The sequence below is a fragment of the Erithacus rubecula genome, assembly GCF_903797595.1.
Source record: "Erithacus rubecula genome assembly, chromosome: 2".
NCBI classification, from domain to species: Eukaryota; Metazoa; Chordata; class Aves; order Passeriformes; family Muscicapidae; genus Erithacus; species Erithacus rubecula.
This window is the reverse complement of record NC_136685.1, coordinates 80,821,290-80,846,775: the sequence shown is the minus strand read 5'-3', so window position 1 is coordinate 80,846,775 and position 25,486 is coordinate 80,821,290. Positions and strand designations below refer to the sequence as shown.

At 40.2% G+C, this 25,486-nt stretch overlaps 1 protein-coding gene across 1 annotated transcript in view; it reads right to left on the bottom strand.

Annotated features, from left to right (window-relative positions):
* Positions 1–25,486, bottom strand: part of GLP1R (glucagon like peptide 1 receptor) — an 83,114-nt gene that overhangs the window by 33,908 nt on the left and 23,720 nt on the right. The window contains exons 2-4 of the mRNA XM_079329368.1: positions 22,780–22,876; positions 21,438–21,548; positions 25–134 (exon numbers count right to left, since the gene is read on the bottom strand). Coding sequence (XP_079185494.1) covers positions 25–134; positions 21,438–21,548; positions 22,780–22,876 — 318 coding nt within the window. The remainder of the gene's footprint in view (positions 1–24; positions 135–21,437; positions 21,549–22,779; positions 22,877–25,486) is intronic.

Genomic DNA, 25,486 nt, shown 5'->3' with positions numbered 1-25,486 from the left:
GGGGGAAATGGGGAAAGCTCTTACCTGGTCAGAGGGCTCACACTCAGACAGGTTCCTCCAGGGCAGGGTTGAATTCTCCTTCAGCAGCCAGGTGCCCTCCGAGGTGCAGAAGCGGTACACCTGCCCGTGCAGCACTGCCAGGAGCAAAATGAGCCACAGGGTGAGCGGGAGGAGAGCCTGCTCCACCCAGGGCTCACAGAGCATCTCCAGCAGCTGCAGCGTGGCAGGGAGTGCTGCACCTGCTCCCTGCCTGCCCCCAACACTGCTCCTTGTCCCCAGAGCCCTGGAGCACCTGCCAAGGCATCAGATGGCACCAGGACATGTTCCAGGACAGTTGTGACCGTTCCACAGTAACAAGAGACTGAAACAATTGCTGCCATCTTTGGATTCTACAAGGCGCAGAAATTCCAGCTCACTAGAATATTAGACTTTGAAACATACAAATTCTAAGAATGTTAAGTTTTAGCTACAGATTTTACATGGAAAAGAAGGTGCAGAAAGACTTAATGTGATTTTTCTTTTCTGAAAGCATGCAGACCCACAGAAATCTCAGAGCAGGTACACTAACACAAGCTTCCCAAAATGTAAATGCTTATACAAACATCTGTGCTACAAAATGAAGCCATAAATCTTTTCCTAAACTACCTATGTGCTCTTTCTATTCCCTCTGTCTACATGTTTGAATAACAAAATTAGCAATAAATTAAACACCTTTCTGGAGCAGTTAGCTGCTTGATCTTGTAAAAGCAAGTACATTGAAATGGCTCCTAATAAAATTATGTCAGACTGAAGCTCCAAAAGAAAAAGTGCAAAGGGAAAGCACCACTTAGTCATAGTGTATGACAAGAAACTCCCTCTTTAGTGCCTGATGTACTGGGGAAATCCAACAACTTAGACAGCTGTACACGTAAGCAACCTGGAAGTGTCCTTGTATGAGCTGCTTTGCAAAGAAAGTTTCTCACTAACCATATTTTTGACCCAGTAAATTGACCTACTCTACACAACAAAGCTACCCCTCAAAAAGCAATGCTGGGTCAATCCCTCAACCAGGGTTAGCCTTTACCAGACAATATTTGGAAAAATACAGTATTCTGGGATATAAGAAGCTGAGTTAGGAGGATGCAGTTCTACAGGGGCATCAAAACACCTCCCAATTACAGCTTTTGCTCAAAACCAGCCTCACATGCTGCAACCTTATCCTGTTGTCAGCTCCCTCGCTACTGCAAACTAGAATCATTAGAATTTGGCATTTCTGCACAATGGGAAAATTCAAAAACTTATTTGAAATTCCAACAACCCAGTAGGTTATTTGCATGTTAGCTGACAATGGTAATCTGTTTGATAATTGTCAGCAGCAGACAACTAGTAGGTACTCTAAGTAATAAATGTTTTAATAAAAACAATATAGACAATTAAATTCTAATAAGCTATTTTTAATGAGTATACTAAATGATACCTGATAATCCTTCTGGTAGGCAGAGCCTATTTGGTTTTGTAATTGCTATACTGAATATACCAGTAAGAGATAATATAAAGACGGTATAAAAATTAAGTTATGCTTGTGGAGGTTTTTTTTTGCTATTAAAGGTAACTGTTCACATGAAAACAGGAGACATTAGGCACAGCATCTGCAACACACACATTCAGAGCCACTAACTGCACCTGCTCTCATTATCTATGGCCAGTGACAACCACTTCCTTAGGTCAGGGTATTGCAATGATGTTGTTCAAGGGTAATTAAAATGCTTATTTAGGAACATCAGGAATAAAAGAAAGACTAGGGAAAACATGGGTCCTGTCAGGAAGAATAGGGGAGACCTGGCTGCAAAGGACATGGAGAACGCTGTGAGGTTCTTTTTTTTGTTTTGTTTTGGTTTTTTTTCAGCCTGGAAAAGAAAAGGCTCCAGAGAAACCTTACAGCATCCTTACAGATGCTGAAGGGGGCTATAAGAAAGCTGGAGAATAGACCCAGATTATTTATTAGAAATAAATTCTCTACTGTAAAGGTGGTGAGTCACTGCAACACGTTATGCTGAGAGGCTGAGGACAACCCCTGGAAGAGTTCAAGACCAGGGACATTGAGCAACCTGGCCTAGTGGAGGACATCCAGTCCAGGGCATGGTGGTCTGAACTAGATGATCTTTTCTTTCAGGTCCCTCCCAACCATTCTTTGACTCTATGAATATATTAAGGATCTTTCACATCATTTCCCCTCCCACTCCCCCTTAGGATAAGTGGTCAGCAAATTGAAATAAGCCATTCAAAACACCTATGCAAAAGCAGCCCTAGGAATTTTGTCTGACTGCCATTAGATGAGCTCTAATCAAGTATTAGAAGACAAAGTTATGAGAAATAATCCCAGAAAACAAGTAATTTTACTATATTCCTGGGGAAAAAAAAACCAAAAACCCCTTCTTTCTAAAGGAGAATTAATTAAAAACAAGCAAGAAAAAACCCCAAACCACATCATTATTTCACATTTTCTGAAACTCTTTGTGAATTCCCCTCCTCTGCCAGTATTTCTTAGTGACAAGGTCTAATTGGGATGAATGCTTAGCTTCAATATATTTATTTTCTCTCCCAATCATCATGACACACTTTAATTTTCTTTTTATTGATAACACTTTTTAAATAATGAAGAGGAAAATCTAGTGTATCCTGAAGCCTGGCATATATTAGAGAATTGAAAGGTTTACTATAAACGAAACATGGAATTGGCTATCAGGCAGAAAGACAAGGCAATTCATTTAGATATGAAGCAAAAACAATAATGTAATGCTATTACACTGGACAGGAACATTCCTGCCACATCTAGGAGGCACAAATGCTCAAAGTGGATGGTGCTTACAGATTTCTAGGCAGTCACATGCCAGTTGTGGCAGGTTATCATAGACACAGTGATTGCAAAACCAGTGGTGATCAGTGCAGGACTCAGAGGCAACTGAAAACCAGCTGGGCTGTCTGTACCCAGGAAGAGCATTTAAAATATAAAAGAATAAATCAAACTAATTCCAAATAGATGAGATTGCACATCACAATGTGAAAACCTAAACACTTAGTCTGTGGAATAATTTATTAACAAAAATGTTTATGAGATGGAAAATGTTAAAAAATAGAAAAATTCCACTTTGAGCTACTATTGAGCTTCTAGTTGATACATGGGACAATGCTCATTAAAGAGTTGAGAGAGTGCAGAATGCAGGACATGAAAATTACACAGGGCTGATGCACTGTAGGCAGCCAGTTACTCTCAGAAATGTGAAAAGTCTCACTGTTGTGATAATGAAATGCTTTCAGTAATGTGCCAGACTCTCCATTACCCACCCAGCATCACTCTGTGGAGCTGTGAAGGACTCAGAAATGGATAAACATCACACACAGGAGACCTTTCATGGCCTGCAGCTTGGCCCATCCAACACCAGCATCATGCAGGGTCTCCCAGACAAACCCAGCCCAGGGGTGTGGGCACCTTTGAAACAGAACCCTCCCAAACTACATCCAGCCCATGGTCATCCCTGCTTTCTCCATCCCCAGAAGCAGAAAGCAAACAGCCTCCATCTACTCCTCCCCTGGGCAACAGGCTCAGTCACAGGCAGCCACCTGCTATGCCAAACACAAAAAAGGCTGCTAATGACAGATAGCTCAGAAGAGATTCACCTCTTCTCCAGTCTTGCCTCAGTGGCATGAGGGACAGAGTAAAGCCTCTACACCAGAAAATCTCCTCTGGTATATTTCTCCAAAATAACCAATAAAACCATGGAGACTTTAGATCTTCTCATATACAAAATTCCCATCTTTGCTTACCAGAAGCAGCTCCTACAAAGTTCAAGGAATCCACTAGCCTTTAATGAGGAATGTTTTGACTCAAGAATTGCAAGTGTCTTACCATTCTTACTGCTCAGAGGAAAGCACGTGGTTTGCAATGAAGCTACCTAAAAATGTTTTCAAACAGTTTTTTCAGATATACTTTTTATGACTCTGTCTGCACAGGTGGTCATGGCTTAAGATGGCAGAGATCTTCAACCTTCTAAAACAGATGAAGGGACAATATATGTACACATCCTGTCTTTGCTGAGGGCCAGGTCCAAAGCTCAATGGGAACCTCATTCCCTGCAACTTTCACGTGATGCCATTGCTGCAAAGAAAATCAGTTATTAATAGACACTGAGGCAAACTCACAGTGACATGCTAAGAGGTGGCCTGTGTGCCATGACAGAAAGAAGGCACCCACACAGCTTCCCCTGCAGCTGCTGAGCAATTTCAGCTTCTTGCTTGCAGGTGATTTACTCAGAGGCAGTTCACATTTGTCCATGCCTGAATTCTGCAGTGACTCAGGCTCTCTTACCTTCAATGGTGTCAAAACACCGAGCACACAAAGACCAGCATCAGTTCTAACAGACCAGAATGACAAACAGTATTTTTTTAAAGTTTCAATGTGGCTCTTGCCTCCTTGCTATCCTGCAATACCTTTTTCCTGCACTGTTGTTTTCTGTTACCATATCAATGGAATCAATGTTTCAAATCATTCCACTATATTCTAGAATTGGCTACCATCCTCTGAAAATAAACAAATCCACACCCAGTGCATAGGGAATCTGATTTTATTTACTTTTTAAGTTAAGTGCAAAAAGTTGCAAAATCTCTGGAACAGCAGCATAATGGCACGAGTTCATTTGAACAGTGTCAATCACACCTCATTAGAATTACATGTTAAAACATGGACTGATGCCCAAAACTCATTCTCTGTAAGCTGATAAAAGGTAGAGTTAGCACTGAAATTAATAACATCTATCTACTGAATCTGTAAATCAAATCAAATCCCAGAAGTAGCTGCATTCTTTTTACGTATGGAGAGCATGGGCAAAAAACTCACAGACCTTTCCTTACTAGCCCCACTTTTACTAGAAATTAAAAAAATCAAATGTCTTCTCTATTTGAAACAGCCAACCTCATCTGCATTTTACAACATCAGGGTGTCAAGGTCAGTGTGACATTACTCACCCAACTGTCCCTGAGGATAAACTGGAACATTATTCATTGTAAAAATAAATTACAGCATGTCCTAGCCAATCAATTCTATTCAGGCAGAGAGATGAGAGAATGAGAAGAACAAGAGACTGCAGTTTTGTCTGTCTGCTCTGTGTCAAGCATTATAGACCTGTCCTCTTAACATCCATTCTCTACTTCCAGCAGGGGAATTGTTTTGGAAAAGGTAACAATCCTCTCCATAAAGCAGGGACTCTGCAGTATGAGAACATCACTACAGTTTTCAAGACAGACTGGCTTGTTCCTGAAATGAGCAACCTGCCCTTTGATGGGTACAACAACTTATCAGAATTTAGGAGGTTGCATCCCCATCAGCAGCTCTGTTCAGCTATCACTTGCTGTGACTTGGGCAATGCTCTCCTGAAAGGAATCACTCTTGGCTATAAAAGCTATTGTTAAGTGTCACTCAGCCCCAACCCTGGTGCTACTTTCTGCAAAGGCATCCTAAATCCAGGATTCATGTGCCTAGGAGCATGCAGCTAAAAACATGACATAAGGGAACAGCCTGATCCTGCAGCCTCCAGGGAGCTGGAAGAGCCCCAGCCTGCACCACTGCTCAAGAACCACATTTATCAAAATGCTCCTTTGTGCTGGGCTTACCACCAGTGAAATTATATTACCTCAACAGGCAGTTTAACTACAGGTACTTGATTTAGTATTCTTTCCCACCATTCCTCTTCCCTCGTAATGTATTAGCAATCTCAACTCCTTTGCTTTTGTAATAACATAAAGAAAAAAACCAAGCCTGTGCTTGCTCTTGTGTATCTTGCCTTGAACCGTGTAAAAGTGGTCGTTAGGTGGGTGCAAGCTCACGTCTGTCTCTTGGTAGAAGTGTGAATGCATTTACTTTTCTTTTTCCTCTTGTTACTCTTCTTCCTTGCAGTGTTTTGGGGTTTTTTTTCATTGGAAAAGGCTGGAGAAATTTGTGGACCTTTCAAACTAGGAGCTAGTGACGAGGAATATTCACAATAGATGTTTCAGTCTGTTTCCCCACTTCTCACCCAAACCATCACAACCTGAAGTGACACCTGACATGACCTTATGCAACAGACACCTTTAATGGTGCAAGGGAAGATCCAGCCAAGCACAGGTCATGTTCAGGCTGCACAGACACCCTGCATGTCCTAGAAATTCTCAGTGCCTGAACCCTCTGCTCTGCCATCACAAGCACGAAGTCACAGACACTGCAGATGGAGGTGATGCTGTTTGGCATCACCCAAGGAATATTGCCTGCATATAAATTCTTATTTAAAAGCATTCCTTTTGAAATTACATTAACACAACAGCACTAAAGATTCAAGAATTAGGAAGTGTTAAACTAAAGCTATTTACATGAGCCCTAGTTCTACCCAACAATATTGTTTCTACATACACAGCCATATTTTTTTTTCATTACAGAAGCCATGGTTTTATTCATGACAGAGAAAAAAGGGAAAAAAAATAATATGAAATTACTCATTCTTACTACAGCATGCTATATTTAAGCAGACTGAATCAAATCTATACCAAATACAGCATTTTCTTATTTGTATAGTCCATTCAAAGACCACCAACAATTCAGCTCCCCAATGAAGACTAAAGGCTCGTATACATAAAGAGATGATAAAAAAATAAAGACCATATTTTGGTAACATAATAAAGCCACATTTACACAAAAAGAAAATTATGCAGCCACAAAGTTCTTCATGGGCATATTCCATTCTCCTAGTGCAGAAAGCATCCTTGCCAGCTCTGTAATATCTTGCCTCACTCAACACAAACTTCCTCAGTTAATAAGGCAATGATCCTGCAGAGAAGAGCCCCTTTACTACATCTCACACTCAATTCCATTCTTCATACTGAAGGAATAAGATCTGTGAAAAAGAAAATAATCACAGAACATAGCTTCAGAATTAAAAACTACTTGCATAATGGTGGCCAATAAAGGTTAAGGAAGCAAAGAAGACCATATCAAATCACAAAGTATTCTTTAAGTCACAAATTTATACATCACTGGGTATGAGCTAGTATCTCAAAAATGAAAATAGCTTTCTGGAAAAGAATATTGTTTTTAACAGAGCATTACCCCAAAAGGAGCTATACCCTCCAAGCATTTAATTAGAGGAACTTGTATTAAGAAAAATCTGCCATTAACTATGCTAGACAACACTGACACCTAACATAACTTTTTGAAACAAACTCTAAAAAAAAAAATCATTAAAGTGCATGTGGGCATCAGGTTTAATAAAGAGTGTTTATGAACTATAAAAGATATGTGAATTAATGCAATAAAGGAAGGCAGCTTACAAAAAACAAGTATTTATGATAATGGTACAACTTTGTCAACATTTGCTAAGATACCAAAAACTACCATTAAAAGTTTTGCTCAGAATAAATAAAAGTGGATTGGAATACATTTATTGCAACAACAAACGTGATTGGAAGTTTAATGCAAAATAAACTTGTAAAAATGCTGTTAAGAGGTTTTGTGTTTTAAGTTATTGGATTGGTTAATGTAATTAATAGGATCCATCCTATTAGAGGATATCAAAGTGATGTAAAAACCAAATCCTGCAGTAAAGTTCTTTTAAAAGGCTGCAAGCCACACAGGTCTTCCCAGGGCAGAAGAAGGGATCTATTTTACTATGCCCATATTACAAGGCCTTATAAACATAAGCAAAAAAACACCTCAAAACAAGCTAAAAGGAAAGGAAAAAACTAAATAAATCATTAGCAAAATGCTTGCCGAGCTAAAGCAAGCAAAAAAAAAAAAAAGAGTTGAGAAAAGATAACAGATAACTAGCATGTTAAATATGCACAGCCAGGAAGGAGAGGGATGCACACATGCAAATAAACACTGGTTGGTTGATGCAGCTTCTGCACAAAACAAAAAAGCTCCAAAACATGGAGGCTAAAACAAATGCCAGGTGCTGCAAGGAAACCATCAGTCTTGGCAACATGGAAATTAGTGGCATTTGGTTATGTGCAAAAACAATAGGATAAAGAACCACTGATTAAATAATCCTGAATTCATAATCTCCCCCAAGACAGTTACAAAGATCATCCAAAAAATCCTAAACAATAGGAAGCTTTCAGCACAGACACCTGCAAAATATATAATAAAATTTATCTCAAACTATCAAACTTAATTTAGAGCTATATATGCAACTATAATTCCACAAGAACTATCCTCTATCTACACAAAATAAAGAATGTAGATACTTCAAAGCAGAACAAATAAAATAAAGCATCTCATCCATTTTAAAGACAGAAGACACCATTCTTCTCTAACTGCATTCATCTCCTTGGTTCTCATTTTCAGATTCATTCCTTCAAGCCTTCCTACTGCTGCAACATTTAGCCCTATGCTGCTGCTCTACCTTTGCACTGTGCACCCTCTCCCTTTCCCCCCATACTCTTCTATTTCCCTTTCAGCTCCTACTCAGGATTGCCATTTTCCAAAACTGTAATTAAAACTGCAACCTAACTCCAGCCTCTCATCTCCTTTATCACTAGTCTCAGCCTTCCTCATCATACTCCAAGCTCCTCCTGCTCCAGCCAAGCAGTGAAAAGGGCAAAACCAATGAAGAACATCTGCTCTCAGATCCGGACCTACTCCAGCCAACAAGGACACAAGAAGCCCTGCTCAGCCCATGCACCAAAAGCACAACTGGCCTCAACAGTCACATCTCAGGAGAAAGGAACACTACTCCACACTGGTGTGTAGGTACAAACAAAGCACACACAAGGAATTCATCCCCACAAGCAGCAAGAAACATACCACCAGTAACACAGGAGCCACGCTCATCTTTCTCAGCCACATGCTGAAATGTAGAAGATTTTTGACAAAATGTTCTTGGAAAACATCAGCCTTAAAACAGAGCTCTAATCTGTTGAGCCTCATCATGCCAAGTCCTATAAATCTGTAAGATACTAAATACAAGCTCTTACAAATAATGGAGGGGAAAAAAAGAAGGACCAAGTAATTTTATTATGGAAACCACCATCTTTTCTGTCAACAGTAACTGGAGGCCACTAAAGCTGCAGGTATGTCTGGATTTACCTTTCCCTTACAAAGTCAATCTTTAAACCAGCCTCAGTGATACTTGCCCTCTAACCCAAATCTGGGACCTACCCCTGATCTAAAAACCAGGATTCTCTTACACCCTTATATGGGCAATTTTCCACAAGTTTTCCATTTCTTTTTAATTTCTGTTCAACTTTCATTGCTTGAGAGGTACTTGGATGGACATAAAATCCCTTTGACTTAAACTTTTCCTGCCAAGGAGCAATCCCTTCCTTTGCATATTCACTGCCAATGATACCTCACATTTAAAAAAAATTAAGAGAGGCCTACTGCCATTCATCAATCACACCAATGCAATGTTTTCCACATTTTGCCCAAGCTTTCATTCTGTTTAAGGAATTGTTGTGCCCTGCTTTATTAAGCTCCAGGACCATTACCAGGCAGTTTTTGCATAAGTCAGTTTTCTTGCCTTCAGAGGAAATGCGACGATGAGCACTTGATCCTTTTCTTGCCTAATTCATTTCTGCTCATTCCAATTGTCAAAAAGTAAATTAGAACCAGAAAGTCATATGAGTCTGACCAGGCATCAACCAGAATTATTTTTGTCATCAAACAAGTCATGTACCCAAATTCTCTCACAAACATTGCCCTAGAAAAGCTTTATTCTTATCCAAAGAATAATTCCAGTGATGTATGGGAATCCTAACATTTAACATTTGGAGAATGTTTGAGGAGGATTAGACCATTCAAAATTCATAGCAGGGACCTGGGCCTCCCAGGGAAAATCTAGTCGATGACAGAAAACTCTCAAGGGGAAAGTCTTCAATAATACTGCTAAATAAATAAAACTCTGTGCATGATTATGAAGTTAAATCCTTGTAAAGAGCAGCATATTTTCAAGTTAAAGTTGAATATGCAAAATGGCATGAAAGGGAGGATGTTCTATAATTAGACTTACATTCAGGCATCTTTTAAATCAGTCCACATTTTTTTTGCAGGACTACTCTGTCAAATGAAAATATTATAGAAGATTCAACCACAGAGCTGCTAACTTCAAGAGGCAAAGGCTCAGCTGCCTTTAAATAAAGCTTTTACTTATATATATACACACACACATATATACATAGATGGAGTTGTATCTTACCAAATTTTAACTGGGGATATTGGGAAAAGAAGTAACTTTTAGGATCACATCAGAAGCATATCTATTATGTGAGAGGCCACACGTGGGTTGAATGTGAGAGGAGTCTTTGCCATCATCCAAGGTAAATTCCTGCCAGAAATTTCTCAAAAGGGGAGGATGAAGTGAGCCATGTGGGCAAGTTGCTCTCCACCTATGCCATTTTAAGATCAGGCATTTTTATCACACCTTCTGGGACTTGGGGGTGGGAACCCAAAACAATCAATATTTTACTAATTAGCAATATTTAAGTAAGCTGAATGTTAATAATCTGTTCTCATCAAGGCATTTAATTATGTAGCACACACAAACACTGTTGTTTATTCAGACCCTTAATTAGTTCAGTTTACTCCTTGTACACAGCAATTAAAAACTGCAAGTAACCTGAAGAAAGGTTGGACCTCCCTCTGTTTAAGAGTGCACTGGTACAGAAAACAAATAAAAGCAAATAGATAACTTCAGTTATGCTGGTATGGAATGAGAGCACAGATGAAGTCTAAGATAATTGCTGAGCTCAAAGATATCTAGCTACCTGCTAGACTAGCATGGGCAAGGCACAGAGGCAGTACAGCTCTTCCCTGCAGCTGGGTCTAAAGGTGTTCATTTCTCACTGAAAGGCACTGTTCATGGCTAGATCAGCTGAAGGAAATGTCTCAAGCACTCACAAAAGGAAGCTCAGCTATCTCTTTTCTGAGGTGTGCCTTGACATCCTTGACAATGCATTTCAAGGAATTACTTCAAACAAAAACATTGTACAATTATAACAAAAAAATTTCTGGAAAACATGCAGTCCTGCCAACTGCTCCAACTCCCACAGACACAGCAAGCTGATATCCAACAGCAGGCCTGTACAGCAGTGCAAAAAACCATAATTCTTCCTATGTCTCAGGTGACCAAATCTATATCTGACATGTGAACCTCATGCTTCCATCACACATATGAGCATTTCAGTGTCTGGCCAAAGTGTGCTGTTCTGTAACACACTTGATGTATTTTGGTTGCAGCAGAAGAGGAATCAGAGCAGAGAGCTTTTGATTGTCCCTACAGAAAGTCACATCTCAGCCCAGCTGGAAGGTCATAAAGCACTGCACTATTATATGTACCTCAATCTGACGTTAAGTAGCAGTTTATTAAAAAAGCTGCTTCTTTTGTTTAAGCAAAATTGATAAAATGGAGAATGGCATTGCCACATGGCCCAAAATAAATGCATGTCAATAACATCTATCTGTTAATGATACTAAAAATTATATCTGTCAACAGCCCCTATATCTACCCTTGAGATGAGCAGCATATGTTTGAGAGCTCTCTGGTATACTACCAGATGGAGACTGACAAACAGAGGCAGAGGTGAACTTGAAAGACTAAGATATTTTTTTTATTACTTTAAGCAAACTGAAATTGCCAGTTAGTTTGAGACAGCTTCTGGTGTGAAGAAACATAAATTTTGAATTGCTTACAGGTTAGCAAATGCAAGCATATTTTTCTCTGAAAAAAGGTCACACTCCAGTTCAGTACTATGGAGAAGTTTCTGGAAGCTTGGTTTTATTAAAGCAAAGAAGGGAAGCAATTTAATAAATGTCTAATCATCTTCAGAGGATCCAATATTTGAAGTGTAGTTTATTTTCTTGCATGCAAAAAGACAAGCAGGTACCTCAGCTATACACTCACGAAGACATCTGCTGCCTTGGTTTTAAAACAACATCGCAAACTGGGAAGCTGGATGGAAACAGAAAGTGAGAGAGATGAAACCAGACAAGGTTTAACTCGTCCCTTGAACCAAATGTTCCTGCTATGCACATAACTTCAAAAACTGTCTGAAGGAAAACTTTCACACAAATGCAGGCATTTCGTGATGCTTCCTTGGCTGTGGTTTTCCACAGAGCCCTCTAGAAAGCAACAGAGTTTCTTTTGGTCTGCTTAGCACAAGGCAACATTAGAGCTTCACTGCCACAGCACTGCTGTCCATAGGAGATTTCACAAACAAAAATCAAACATCTTTTCTTATGCTTTTGTTTCTTGCTGGCACAATGACACTCTGTCCCCAAACTCTTTCCTCCTCTGAGTTTGAACAGCGTGCAAACAGACAATTCAGGGAAAGAGCAGAGGACAAGGACACTGGATTTAATCCTGCAGGACAGCAGATGCCTTGGGAGTGCAGATGCTTCAACACCAGCTCTGAGTGACTATGTTTGATAGCAAGGGGCTGAGGGGGTACTAAATCACATTGAAGAAAAGATTAGGTGCAGAAACTTTGCCAGTGGCGCAGGCACCCCAGCGGCAATGTCACAAAATCCTGCTGAGGCAGAAGTCTACATGTGATTCTGGGTCACAGTTCTGTATGCCACAGACCCAAGGCACTCGTGGCAGCACCCTGACAAACACAACAAGGTTCTGGTTCCTTTCTCAGCCCTTTTTGCTGGGCACAACAATCACAGGTGGATTTAGTTTGGGTCAAATAGATTCATTTGAGCACTTTTGGTTTTCCTGCTTGTGTAGCAGGGAATGGAACCTGCAATATTGCTGTATTTGATACCATTACAATTGTGCAATTAATCGTGAACTTGTGTACGTACAATTACAGCTCTTGGGAAAAGAAAGGCGCCACTTAAGAAGGAAGGCATTCATTCATGATTTAAGCAACAGCCAGGACTAACTTAGACACTAATGCTGGGTGGGAACTGTGCAGACAATTTCCGTGATCTCTGCTGCACCTCAATAAGGTTTATCTATATCTCATAACCCTAAGGAAATTGTTTTATACATGCATAAAATCCTCATAGTCAAACTGCTAACCTCTGGTACTTGGGGCTTCCAAGGTAACATCCCACTTCCACCCAAAGCCTCATGCAGTGCCCCTACCAAAAGACACATCAGGAAAAGAAGTTCTGCCACCAGAGAGAAAATGGGGAGTGCTGGAAGAGGATCTCAAAGGTAGGTTACAGGAGGGAAAACAAGAGATATCTGACCTCAATGTATCCTTGCAGCTGAGGTACTCTGGAGCAGCAAACCAGTCTGATCCCTGCATTTCCACACCCCCAGCTCGTACAATCTCTGTGACTGGGCAAAGTTACTGTGTGAAGCACAGCTGTGGTGCCAGATATCTCCATGATTTAATCAGACTGGCTCCATCCCTAGCAGCCAGAGGCAGCCACAAGGTTACCATCAGAGGTCACCTGGTATTACTGCTGGTTTAGTCTGCCACCAGAGAGACTTTCAGGTCTCTCACGTCACAGGCTGGAAACCAATGTTGTTTCCAGGGGTCCCCAGGCTGTACTTTACCCAATGATCTGGGAGAACAAAGGAGCAGGTGTGACAATTGCAACACATAATGTAGTAAAGAGAAGATAACACAGATAATAAAGTGAATTATAAGAGACAAGTGATTCAAGCAAAGGTGAACGACAACAGAAGTTATTAGGTAAACAAAGAAAATTTCAAACTAGGAGAAAGGTAGAATTAGAGAGCATAGGGAACCACAAAGCACTGACAACATAGACACCAATACATGGCATGAAAGCCTTCTGGCCCTTTTCTTGGCACAAGAAACATTCATGTTTCATGAGATCTTGGTAGTGCACGAATCCTCCAAAGGCCCGTGTATGGTTGTTCTGGAAGACTTCATAATAGTACAGCCAAATTGTTAGGTCTTATGCCTCCGCCCAGGACTGAAAAGAATCCAGTGCACTCCTGGGGCAGAGCTTCTGGCTTAGTTTCCTCTGAAGAAACAGACACCAAAGCTGCTCAAACTAAATCAGTCTCAGCAAGAGGTACAATCAGGGGTTGCTTCAAAATTCCCTACTGTGCCATAGCAAGACACCAACACAGATAGATACTGACATCAAACTAATTCAGGTGTCAGACCCCTCAAAACTAGAGACAGGTTCTAAGCTGAAACAAAAACATTTGAAGATTTCAGATTTTGAGTGGAGATCTGAGCAACAGCTAGATCTGTGCTGATGCAAGTCCACAGCCAGCCTTGGTGCAGTCCAGTGCATATAGGAGCAGCTGATGTGGCTACTGTTCACATAACTCATCTGAAACTCTACCTCTGGAAGGTTTCTTAATTAAAAAGGACTTAGTGCTATTAAACAATAAAATATCAGAACCCCAGAGGAGGCATAATTGCAAGATGAATTGTGCAGCTCCACAGTTTCCAAATCCACATGGTGTTACTGGCAGCTGGCCTTCAATTATGAGAAGGTAACAAGAAAAAGCACACAGCCAGTGACAGTGAGGCAAGGTGCCCATGGTCCCTTAAAGGAGCCCCTGCTGCTCCCCTCAGAGCTTCTGCAATATTTGGGCTTTGAGCCCAACCTATGCAGCTTTGGCCACAGAACTTGTCACAATCTCTCCAACTACAATGTACATAGCAAGGTGTGCAAAATTTACCTGGTGCAACTTCAATGCTGTCATAACCTAAGTGGGCTTTACATACAGGAGCAAAAGCTTCAACTCTGTCAGATACAGGTATAGAAAATTTGCCTTCAACAAGCTCTGGCTGTGGGCCAAGATCTGTACTGGCAACTCTGCAGAAAAAGTTCATTTAACAATAACTTCCCTCCTGCTACTTCAGCATCTCCCCACAAAGATCTGCCCTCAGTGGGAGTTGCATAAGAACAAGTAAAAGCCAAATAGAGCTAGAGTGACATAGCTTGCACAGATTTGAGAAATTTCTATAGTTTGCTCTTTCTAAAGATGTGTAAGCAGGCCAAAAAAGCACTTTGCTTTGGTTTGAGTTTTTTTTGGGGGTAGGGAAGCAAGTCATGCAAAAGTTAAGCATGTGCTTGTTTTGACAGCCTATACATTTCACTTCATATTTTCAATGCATTTCAAAATAACACTTGAAAACCGAGAAACCTTCCCAAAGAGAAAATTTAAGAATTTCCCTACAGAGCCTTGAACAGAATACTTTGTTTGACCAAATTTAGATTCCTTTTCACATTACATTTGCTCCAATGATTCTGCTTCTTGCTGTCAACAGGCAATAAAGAGAACTCCCTCACTACATACACAGAGCTGCTTTATATGGCTCTCAAGGGACACAGATAACTTTATGAACTCCTGCCATGTAGTTGCAGCCCAGCAGTGTCTGGGCTCTTCATTTGCTAGGATACAAGCCCCTGTGCTGAGACATCAGCCACCTATTTCTCATTCCAGTGACAATGACTTAACCTGCATTGAACCTCAGCTACATTGGCTTTAGTGAGATACTGATTACCCATATATCCATAATATTCTTATTTCACAATTTTCTTTTAAGAAAATAATATAATGAGCAATGTACTTGAAGCAGATGAATGCTAATACAGCTGCAATCACACTAATCAGGAAAATTATTTACATGAGAGGGAAAAAAAAGACTCCAAGGAATTAAACTCCCACATCTCAGTTGGATGAATTTCCAATCTAGTTTGCTGCTTAACTACAGATGAAAAAATGACAGCACTGCAGGGCAACTGAAGGAAGAGAAAATAACCCAACCTTCAGAGGACATCTCAAAAGTGCACCCACAAATTCACCCACTATTTCAGTGCAACCTATAATAATAATAAAAAAAAAAAAAAAAAATCAGGTTTCATTTACTTGCCTGTCACAAAAAGAAAAAGCTGTAGCAGTACAGGCATACATGGTTTCAAGCATAAAATCCTGGTCTAATGTTGTGATATTTCTTCTGTTCAATTATTTTAAACATATTCCCAGCCCTCAAGAGCCCGTCCTTGCAGAGAGGAGGCCAACAGTGACTCTTTCAGGGATGCTGACACACCTGCTAGGTAACACAACAAAAAGATGTCTCAGCCTCAGTGTTTCTAAAGAGATTTGACACGAGTGTTACAGTACTGATTGCTGTACTTTACAGGCTGCCACTGCAAGCAGCATTTTCAAAAAGTGCTGAAGATAAATGTTGCAATCACCAGGAAAGTGATCTTGTAAAGAAAAATCTTGCAAATGCACATATTCCTTAGCACAAAAGACCTGTAAGCCCATCCTGCATGGCTCTGGATGGCAAAAGGCTGCTTTTGAGTCTATATGAACACAGGTCTGAGCAGGCACACAGCACTGAACACCAGATTGACTCTCATGTTTCTCAATGAACAGATTCTCATCTCCCTGCTCTTGTACCCTGAGATAAATGAGCAATCCAAAGAAGTGGAGGAAGCACTACTGCTGAACCATGCCCACACTGCAGACAGGGATTCAGAGACCTCCACATTAAATGAGCAAGAAAAATGTCACACCTCAGTGAGCAGCTCTGTGGCATCATGCAGGGACAAGAACACACTGACATCCTGTGCAGTTGGACTAGTGACACAGCACATACCTGCTGAGCACAAAAAAAGTTCTTCAAACCATTTTCAGCTTGCCACTCTGCAAGACAACCTGCTGGGCCACATCTGCTGTTGAGATCTGCAGAAGAGCAGGCTCAAGACTGACAATCACTAGGATAAGAGAGGTACACTAACAGCAAAAACTATTAAAGCATAGTTTGCAAAACCTGTAACTCTCCAAGGAATACTCCAGCTTTGCAAACATTTACCATGCTATTTCTTCTCCCCATCTCCTATTCTGGCTGACACCAACAGAAATTTGTAACATCTGACAATAATTGGTTACCAAGACTTATCTTGTAAAAAAGAAATTAACAGAAGCAGAGAATCACAAAACAGTCAACATTGGATTGAGACTCTGGAGATTTCCTAATACAGTGAGGAACTAGGGCAAGTTGCTCAGGTTCATGTCTAGTCAGGCTATGATCATCTTCTTCAAGGACTCTCTCTGGGTCACCTGCCCTAGGTATCTGACTAACCTCACCATAAAATAATTATGTTTAAAGGAAATTGTCTGTATTTCAATATGTGAGCATACACATTGATAAGATTTCCCCTGAGGCCTTCTCTTCTCCAGGCTGAAGAAGACCAGCTTTCTCAATCTCATTAGAGAGACACTTCCACTCCTCAAACTTCAGTCATTTGCTGGACCTGCTGAAGTAAGTTCATGTCTCTCTCATACTGGGGAGCCCAGAACTGGACAAAGAACTCCAGATGTGTCACTCCCCAGAGCAGAGAAGGATCATCCTTTTGAGCTGCCACTAATGCTTTCCTAATACAACCCAGGATGTCATCGGTGTCCTTTGCCTCAAGGGCACATTGCTGCTCATGCTGAGCTTGGTGTCCAGCAGTACTTCCAGAGCCTTTTCTGCAAAGCTGCTTTCCAGCCAGTCAGCACTGATACACACACCTATTCCTCCCCAGCGGCAGAACCTCACAGGATTCCTGTCAGTTCACTTTTCCAGCCTTTGATCTAATCCACACTTCATCAGTTTGTCAAGGAGGATGTTATGGGAGTCTGTGTCAAAAGTCTTACCAAAGTCAAGAAAAACATCTCCATTGCTCGTCCCTTGGCCACCAGGCTAGTCCTCTTATCAGGTTCATCATGCATGATTTCACCTTCATAAACCCATGATGACTATTCCTAATCACCTCCTTGTCCTTTAAGTGCTTGGAAACTATTCCCATTATTATTTGCTCCATTGCCTGGGGACTGACAGAAGGCAAATTATCTGTAATTCCCCAGATCTGCCTCCTCCCATTTCTTGAAGATAGTGGTGACAATTGCAGGAATCTCCCTCAATTGCCATGAACTTTGAAAGATACACAAAAGTGACCTCACATCAGTATTAATCAGCTCATTCAGCACTTGTCACTACATCCTACCAATTGCTGTGGGTGTACTGTGTGAAAGTGTTCCATTTTCGGATCCTCATCCAGTTAGACAAAGTCTTCATTACTTCCAACTTTACCACTGACCACAGTGGCCTCAAACTGCTGAAGGTGAGTTTTACCAATGAAGGCCATGATGAAGGCAGTGAATACTTCAGTCATTTCCCCATCCTTCACCAAAGACTCTCCTGCCACACTCTGCAGTGAATACAAATTTTTTCTCATATGTTTACAAGTCCTTTTTGCTGCTCTTCATCTCACTTGACAAGATTCTGGTTGGGCTATGACTTTCCCAATGCTATCTTTAATGACCAGTGTATGCTTTCTGGATCACCTTTCCCTGCTTCCAGCCCTTCTGTACTTGTATACAGAAGTGGTTAAGTCATGAAGAGACTCAGACTCAATGCTTCTTCCATTTCAGTACCCCATCATAAGCATCTTAGTTTCAAGAGATTCAAATTCCCAGGGGATTCCTGGGCGTATACCCCAGCAAGCTTTCTACAATCTTGAAAACCTGACTCCTAGTCAAGGGAACAGCAATCTTAAATATTTGAGTATGCTTGGCTGAAACATTTTGTACCTGATGACCTTCCTTGAACACATTTTGAAGGCACTTCCCAAACAACATTTTTTCCTCTTCTCTATTTCCAGTAGGTGATGAGACTGAAGTCCTACAGTGCTAGAACCTATTTCAAGTTCCAAGTAGGGGGCTAAGCAGGAACAAGTAATAAACATGTTTTAGTGACCACTCTAAATCACAGGATGTTCAATTTTCTATTGCTGTAGATCTTCTGTTACAAAGACTTTACCTCTTCATCACATCAGCTCATTAGCATTCACTTTGAACACGACTCCACAAGATGTCACACAATACTATCAGGTCATGGCAATTCAGGCTCCTAAATTGCATACCTGGCACTGACACAAACTACTTGTTTTATAGTGGACAGTGAAAGTCCTCCTTGTTCCATCTTTATTCCTCACTGATAAAGCAGAGGTTGAGGTATATGCACAATTTTCTCAGCAAGGGAACACATCCAAAGGTTTAATGATCTTCTGAAATATTTTGCAATTCTCCCTAGCAAGGAGTTTACAGACTGCTGCTCTTCTCACTGAAACAAACACCATTTTCAGGATAATTAATTTTTTAAAAAACTTATTTCCAAAAGTATGAAAGATATTGCATTCAAGTAATTTATTAATCTGCAGTATTGCATTAAACCATGGCTTTTTCCAGCAGTGGTTTCAAGAGCAGTTGAAAGTCCAGTGTCTTAAAAACTGAAAGTAAACAGGTTTAGAGGAAAGAAGTTAAAGTCTGTGAAGAATTTCAGGTATCCAGAGAGAAAAGCATTACTGGAAAAAAAACAAAAACTTGCAGTATCCAATCATTTTATGTTAACTGTGAGGTAAATATTAATTTTATACATTTGAAAAGGCTTGTTTGCTCATTCCAAAAGCATAACATCTTTAATAACTTGAGGCGGACTAGCAAACAGCATTTTAACTTCTGAAATCACTTAGGAAAGCAGATAAGGCTGAAGAGGTAACCAGGGAAGGCCTCTGCAAGAAGAGGCTGGAGCTGTCCCATGCTGGACACAACTGGTTCCAAAGATCCCCTGCAGGGCACAGCTGAGCCCCCCAGCCAAGATCACAGAATCAACTAGGTTGGAAAAGATCTTTGAGATCATCAAGTCCAACCTATGACCTAACACCACCTTATCAACTAGACCATGGCACCTCAGGGAAAACATACAAAAAACCAAACACTGCCTGGCAGTGAGGGGTGAGAAAAGTGTGAGAAACAGCCCTGTGCAGAACACCAAGGTCAGAGAAGATGAGATGCTGCAGGCATCAGGGCAGGGACTTATTCACAGCCCCTGGGCTTCCATGGTGGATGAAGTAAACTGACTGGTGGGCTGTCAAACACACCCCCAGCTGCTTTCTCTCCTCAACAGGATGGGGGGAAAAACTAAGATGTAGAATCTTGTTGGTCAGGATAAATAAGTAACCAGGAGAACTAATAGGAAAAAACTGGGACAGGATGTTGCCACAGAGGGGAACAACTACAGGGAATCCTTTGTGGTTGTAAAGTGGTGAAGGGCTAAGGGGTGTAATAGTGTGTGTAAATTTTTAACTTTTGTCAATGTTGTGGTGACATTTTGATTTAAGTATGGGGATTTACACACACATCACCAATCCTTCAAGATAATGACAGTTCAATAAGTAAAGCAAAACTGCATATGCAAGTAAAGCAAAATAAGGAATTTATTCACTGCTTCCCATTAGCAGGCAGACATCCAGCCACTTCTTGGAAAGCAGGGCCTCAGCATGTACAACCATTACATGAAAAGACAAACACCACCATGAATGCCTCTACTCCCTTCCCCCACTTCTCCCCCTTTCCCTGAGCTTAATGGCCAACCACATCATAGGGCAGGAAGATCCCTTTAGTCGGATCAGATCAGCTGTCCCAATTTTCATCTCCCAACCTCATGCAGACCCCCAGGCTTGCTGGCCTCAGGCAGGGCTTGGAGTGAGTGCTTTGGTGCTGAGCAAGGGTTATTGGGAAGAAAGTCATCTCCAAGCCAGCCAGACCCAACATAATCTCCATCCCTAATTTCATGCTATTTTAATTTCTATTATGCCCAGGTCCCACATTATGCAATATATTTAAATAATTCTCTTTGCCATTCCTGATATCCCTCCATACCAAGTCATGTTCTCCATACTTACACCATACACTTAGACCATCAATCAGAATGATACATCCTCATCAACTAATATCCTCTGTCCTTTAACAGAGGCCAAAGCCAATTCTCCACACCACTGTAGCTGGCTAATAAACTATTTCATTTAGACTTCAAAGCATAGAAAGGTCTTCAAAAAGAACAAGCTGTACAAGTCACTGGTTTGAAAGACAGAATTCTAGACAAAGTGATCTAATACACCTTGTCTTCAAGTGTACATGCACATAAGGGTGTAAAATCTAAAGGTAACATTCAGTCCTTCATAGAAGAAGTCTTTGCAACCACTAAAAATGCCTTCATCTCACAGTGTTCTGAGAAATAAGTTTCTCTCAGGAAGCAGCACAAAACACTTAGTGTAGACTTTTCTGTCTGCATCTTCTACAAGATGAGGTACCAGTTACCTTTGTTGCTTTTATCTCAGTTTTCCAACTAAGCCATTATCACTGTTAGACAGCCTTCATTGATAGAGCTAAGTTTATTAATAGTCACCACTATCCAAGCAGCAAAACCAGATGAGAGCAAAAAATATCCAGACTAAACACAACCTTTAAGAAGTCTGCTCTCTCATTTTCATCTGCTAAACAGAGATAAAGAATGTATCATACTAAGATCTGTCCCTACTTTTATATTACAGAGAACTGACTGTACCCACAGACATTTAACCCAATCTTGTCCTTGTTAAGACTGGGCAAGGACAATAGGATTGGTTTTAAGCTGTGCCTATAAGGAAAGGCTCTTACCTGCATTAGCCCAGGGAAGATACCAGGGGCAGCTGACGTTCACATAGGTGCCAGGCAGCCCATCTGGCCAGCAGGCATAATCATCAAATGTCCTGTTGCAGAACTTGCCTTCTGCAGAGAGAGAAAAAGAGAGGCTAATGCCAATGCCTTGTACTAATACAACAGAAGAGCAGAATACAAAAGGAAATACAGACAACATGCATTTAAGCTCTGATGTAGAATTATATGACATTTATTTATCCAAATGAGTGAGTTTATCTTCACACAGGAAACTGCTGTTTCAGGGAGGAACTAAGGAACAGATTAGGGTCTTACACTGAATCAATAGACACAAAAGTAATGGATTAATATTAATTTATCCATCCTTTTTTTACGCCCTTGTCACAGTTTAATTTAAAATCATTTTTGCTATGAACACTAAAGATAATAATTCCTCAGAATGGTGGATTCAAATTCATGCAGTTGGAAAGTCTACCCTAATATACAGGCCCACCAATGAAATACCCACACACAACCATAACTTTGCATTACAGCTTAATCAACATGAGAATACTTCAACTTCAGATTCATTAAACTGTCATTCTTAGAGGGCAGCACTCAACTGCTCAACAGAATAATGCAGCAGAGGGAGATGAATGTGTCCCTGCCATTGTCATCAGCCACTGCTCTCACTCTGACATAATAATGTAGTTAAGACAAGGAATATTAACAGTTTTGAAATAATTCTTCACAGGCACAACTTTAGACACATCTTCAGTGTGTCACAAAAGCACTGAAGCAGGGGAGAGGCTGCATGGTGTCCAATTGTGAGCATTATTGACAAGTCACCACTTGTTCTCTAAACACCATGATGCTGGCACACCACAGATGCTCTGGGCACATTAAAGCAGCTCAAACACTAAGACAAGCTACATTCTCCTTAAATCACTTGCTTTTTTCCCCAAAGCCATTTCAGCATTTTACAAGGCTCAGAATAATTTATACCAACTTTACAACCACAAACTCCTAGTTCAATGTGAACAGCATGGTTCCAGATTTCCTAACACCTTGACCCCTGAAGAGGTTTCAGGTCTATTACATTAGCGGGTGTTTGATATGGTACAGCTACCACTTGCCACTGTGTAACACTCTGGACCTAAGGACAAACATCTTTAAAATTAAATAGTTTCATAAAATGCTTCCCCCAGCAGAGGGAAGAGTCCCACAGAGAGCAGGCAAGAGCAAATGATATAAAGGAGCAATGGACCAGAAAGAAGTATATTCAAGTTCATAATCACTCCCTTGCTACTGTTACCATGCATTTTACAAATTAATACATCCTATCCCTATCCAAACAGCTTACCTGCCACAATGGGGGGTGTCTCATACAAGTATTTCTGGCACTGGAGCTGATACTCCTTCCATTTCTGCACAACCTCAGAAAGGGACCCATCTGAACTCTGAAAGAGAAGTCACAAGCCTCAGACATTGCAAGAATTTAAACTGAAGGGTTTTTCATGCAGAATGAGTAGGTGAATGTGAAAATGACTCCAAAAAGCCAGAACAGCACTGCTTATCACAAGGATGCTATGTATTTGCCTAATTTCAACAACCAAAAAAAAAAAAAAAATTCCCCTTCCATTTGCACCACAAGGAAACAAAAAACCCACGAACTATAGTGTCCTCACTGAAACCCACACTGAGCTAGCCTTGCTCTCTTGAACATGCCCCAGTTGTGTGCTTTATTGTCTCATGAAAAGACAGGGACAGCAGTAAGTCCTTTATTAATAGAGGCTCTCTTTCCAACAGCAGTATTTCTGCTTTCCCACAAACAAAAACAAGTTAATTCAACATATTCAGTTGCTATTCCCTAAGCATTCTTTGAAAATGTGGATGACAGCTTTTCCAGTCTTTTTTTTTCTTTGATGAACAGCTTTTCCCTGCATCCTACATATTTTTCCTGCAATTGCAGAAAGATGTGGAACCTCCTTTTTGGACATTCTGACAGGCTGCAGGTTCCACCACCAGCTACCCCAAGTAGTGAGAGAGCAGGAGAAAAGTATGTACAGACTTGATGTGAGAACAAAGGAAACTAGCTGTTACTAGAGTGAGCAGCTAACTCAGGGCTGGCTGCTCACTCAACCCTAGCAGATGTCCTACCTGGCTCACAGAGATCCAGCTTTACTCACTGCATTTGAGTAGAGACATTACTCCTTCTCCCCCCTCTTTGTATTTGTATAAACCAAGTTTAAATGTCTGGACTAGGAGGCTGTTAGTGATAAACAATGCAGGTAACTCAGCCTTCTTTTTCCAGAGAAAACCCCATGGATGCCTCAGACATACAATCAACAGCATGAACTTAATGGTACAACACTAATGCTGCTGAGTGGAAGGAAGTTCATTTAATCCCAGATGTCAATCAGTTTATTTAGTGAAGCATGAGGGTAAATAATCCTTGCAGTTTTACCCTCCCAGCTTCAATTACTAATTTTTATTTTCCACTCATGCTTCTAAACCTTTTCCAGATGGTTAGAATAAAACCAGAGTATGGGAAGAACTATTTTAAAATTAAGAAGTAATTATGAAACTCTCCTACATTTCATGTAAGTCAGACTGAATTCTGTCCACTACAACCAATATGACTAAAATTTAGACGCCAATACAATCACCTTAGTATAAAAGATCTCTCAAAGTCCTCTTCTTTTATATCCTTCCAATTAAAAACCCATTTGAAAAGAAACCAAGCACCATATGCATAATGCTTCTGCCTGGATTAACCCACTACATTTAATTACAAATACAGTCTTGTACATGTGATGGCAAGTACAGCATTTAGCAAATACCTGTGTTGTGTTTCAAGAGTAAGTACCTATTAACTTAACTTGTAGCTAAGGCCTCACGGCCATAATTTTAGAAGGATTTAGTTGGCTCCCCCGAAGTCAAAACCAGCACAAGCCTGTGGATCTTGGAAACTCTGACCTTGTTTGCCTGATTTAAATCCCCTTATCTATGCCAATAAACGTTGTAAAGTCTGCCTATTGTAAAACAAATGGATTCTACTGAATGGAAAAACAAACCTGTAGCACAGTGATCTATGCTCAACATACCTGAAGGGGAAAGAAAACATCACCTAAATTAGATCTACAGGTGTGTGTAGAGACAATCAGTAACTAAAACACCATTTACATATCCATGTAGGCTGTGTAATGACAGATAACCCGAATACAGGGAGAGAAACAGTTTGCAAACTTAAGTTTCTCTCAGGCAGTTTTTACAATGTGACTTTTAGTTTATATATCTTTTAGAATCAGATAATCATTTAAAGGTCTTCATTTTACAAGGGTGGTTAATTGAAGTTACACAAGACTGTTTCACTATCCTCTCAGCACCAGATTAACACTCTAATAAAGGAATTTAAAGAACATTTCCAAGATGAATTCTTAAATTACAATTCAGCAGAATTTCAGAAGTTACTAAACATCACACATCTTCCCAAAAAGCAACTATTGATCAAGCATGTTGATAACTACATCAAGTTAATCCAAACTTAATTTTTAAAATTGCTACAAGATACAGATGCATACAGAGTTTCATTTATAAATAGAACTCTACCTTTTAAAATATCCTGACAATATACTAACATTGCTTACACTAAGAAAAGTAGCTCTTTTGGAATCAGGAAGCTTTAAAGTAATTTTTCTAAAGTAAGCTTTCATCTGCCTTCATGAATGCAGTAAAAACCAGCTTTAACTACAGCTTAAAAGCAAGCCTCTATCCCATAATTTAATGAAAAAGTAAAAACATTCTACTTATACTGGTTTTCCATAATGTGAGAAGACAACTCTAAGAAGGAAATTAGCAAATTGTAAGAAATAATTAGACATGCCTTTCTGTGGAGATGACCTATTTGGTAGGCAGTTCTCTATTATCTATAGTTTGTTGCAATAAGACAATCAAATATAAATTCTAAGACTACATAATTTGTTCTCTCTATGAAACATTTCACTGTTATTCAGCTAAATACTGTGGTTTGTTATCAGACAAATTGACTTCAACTTGATTTTAATATA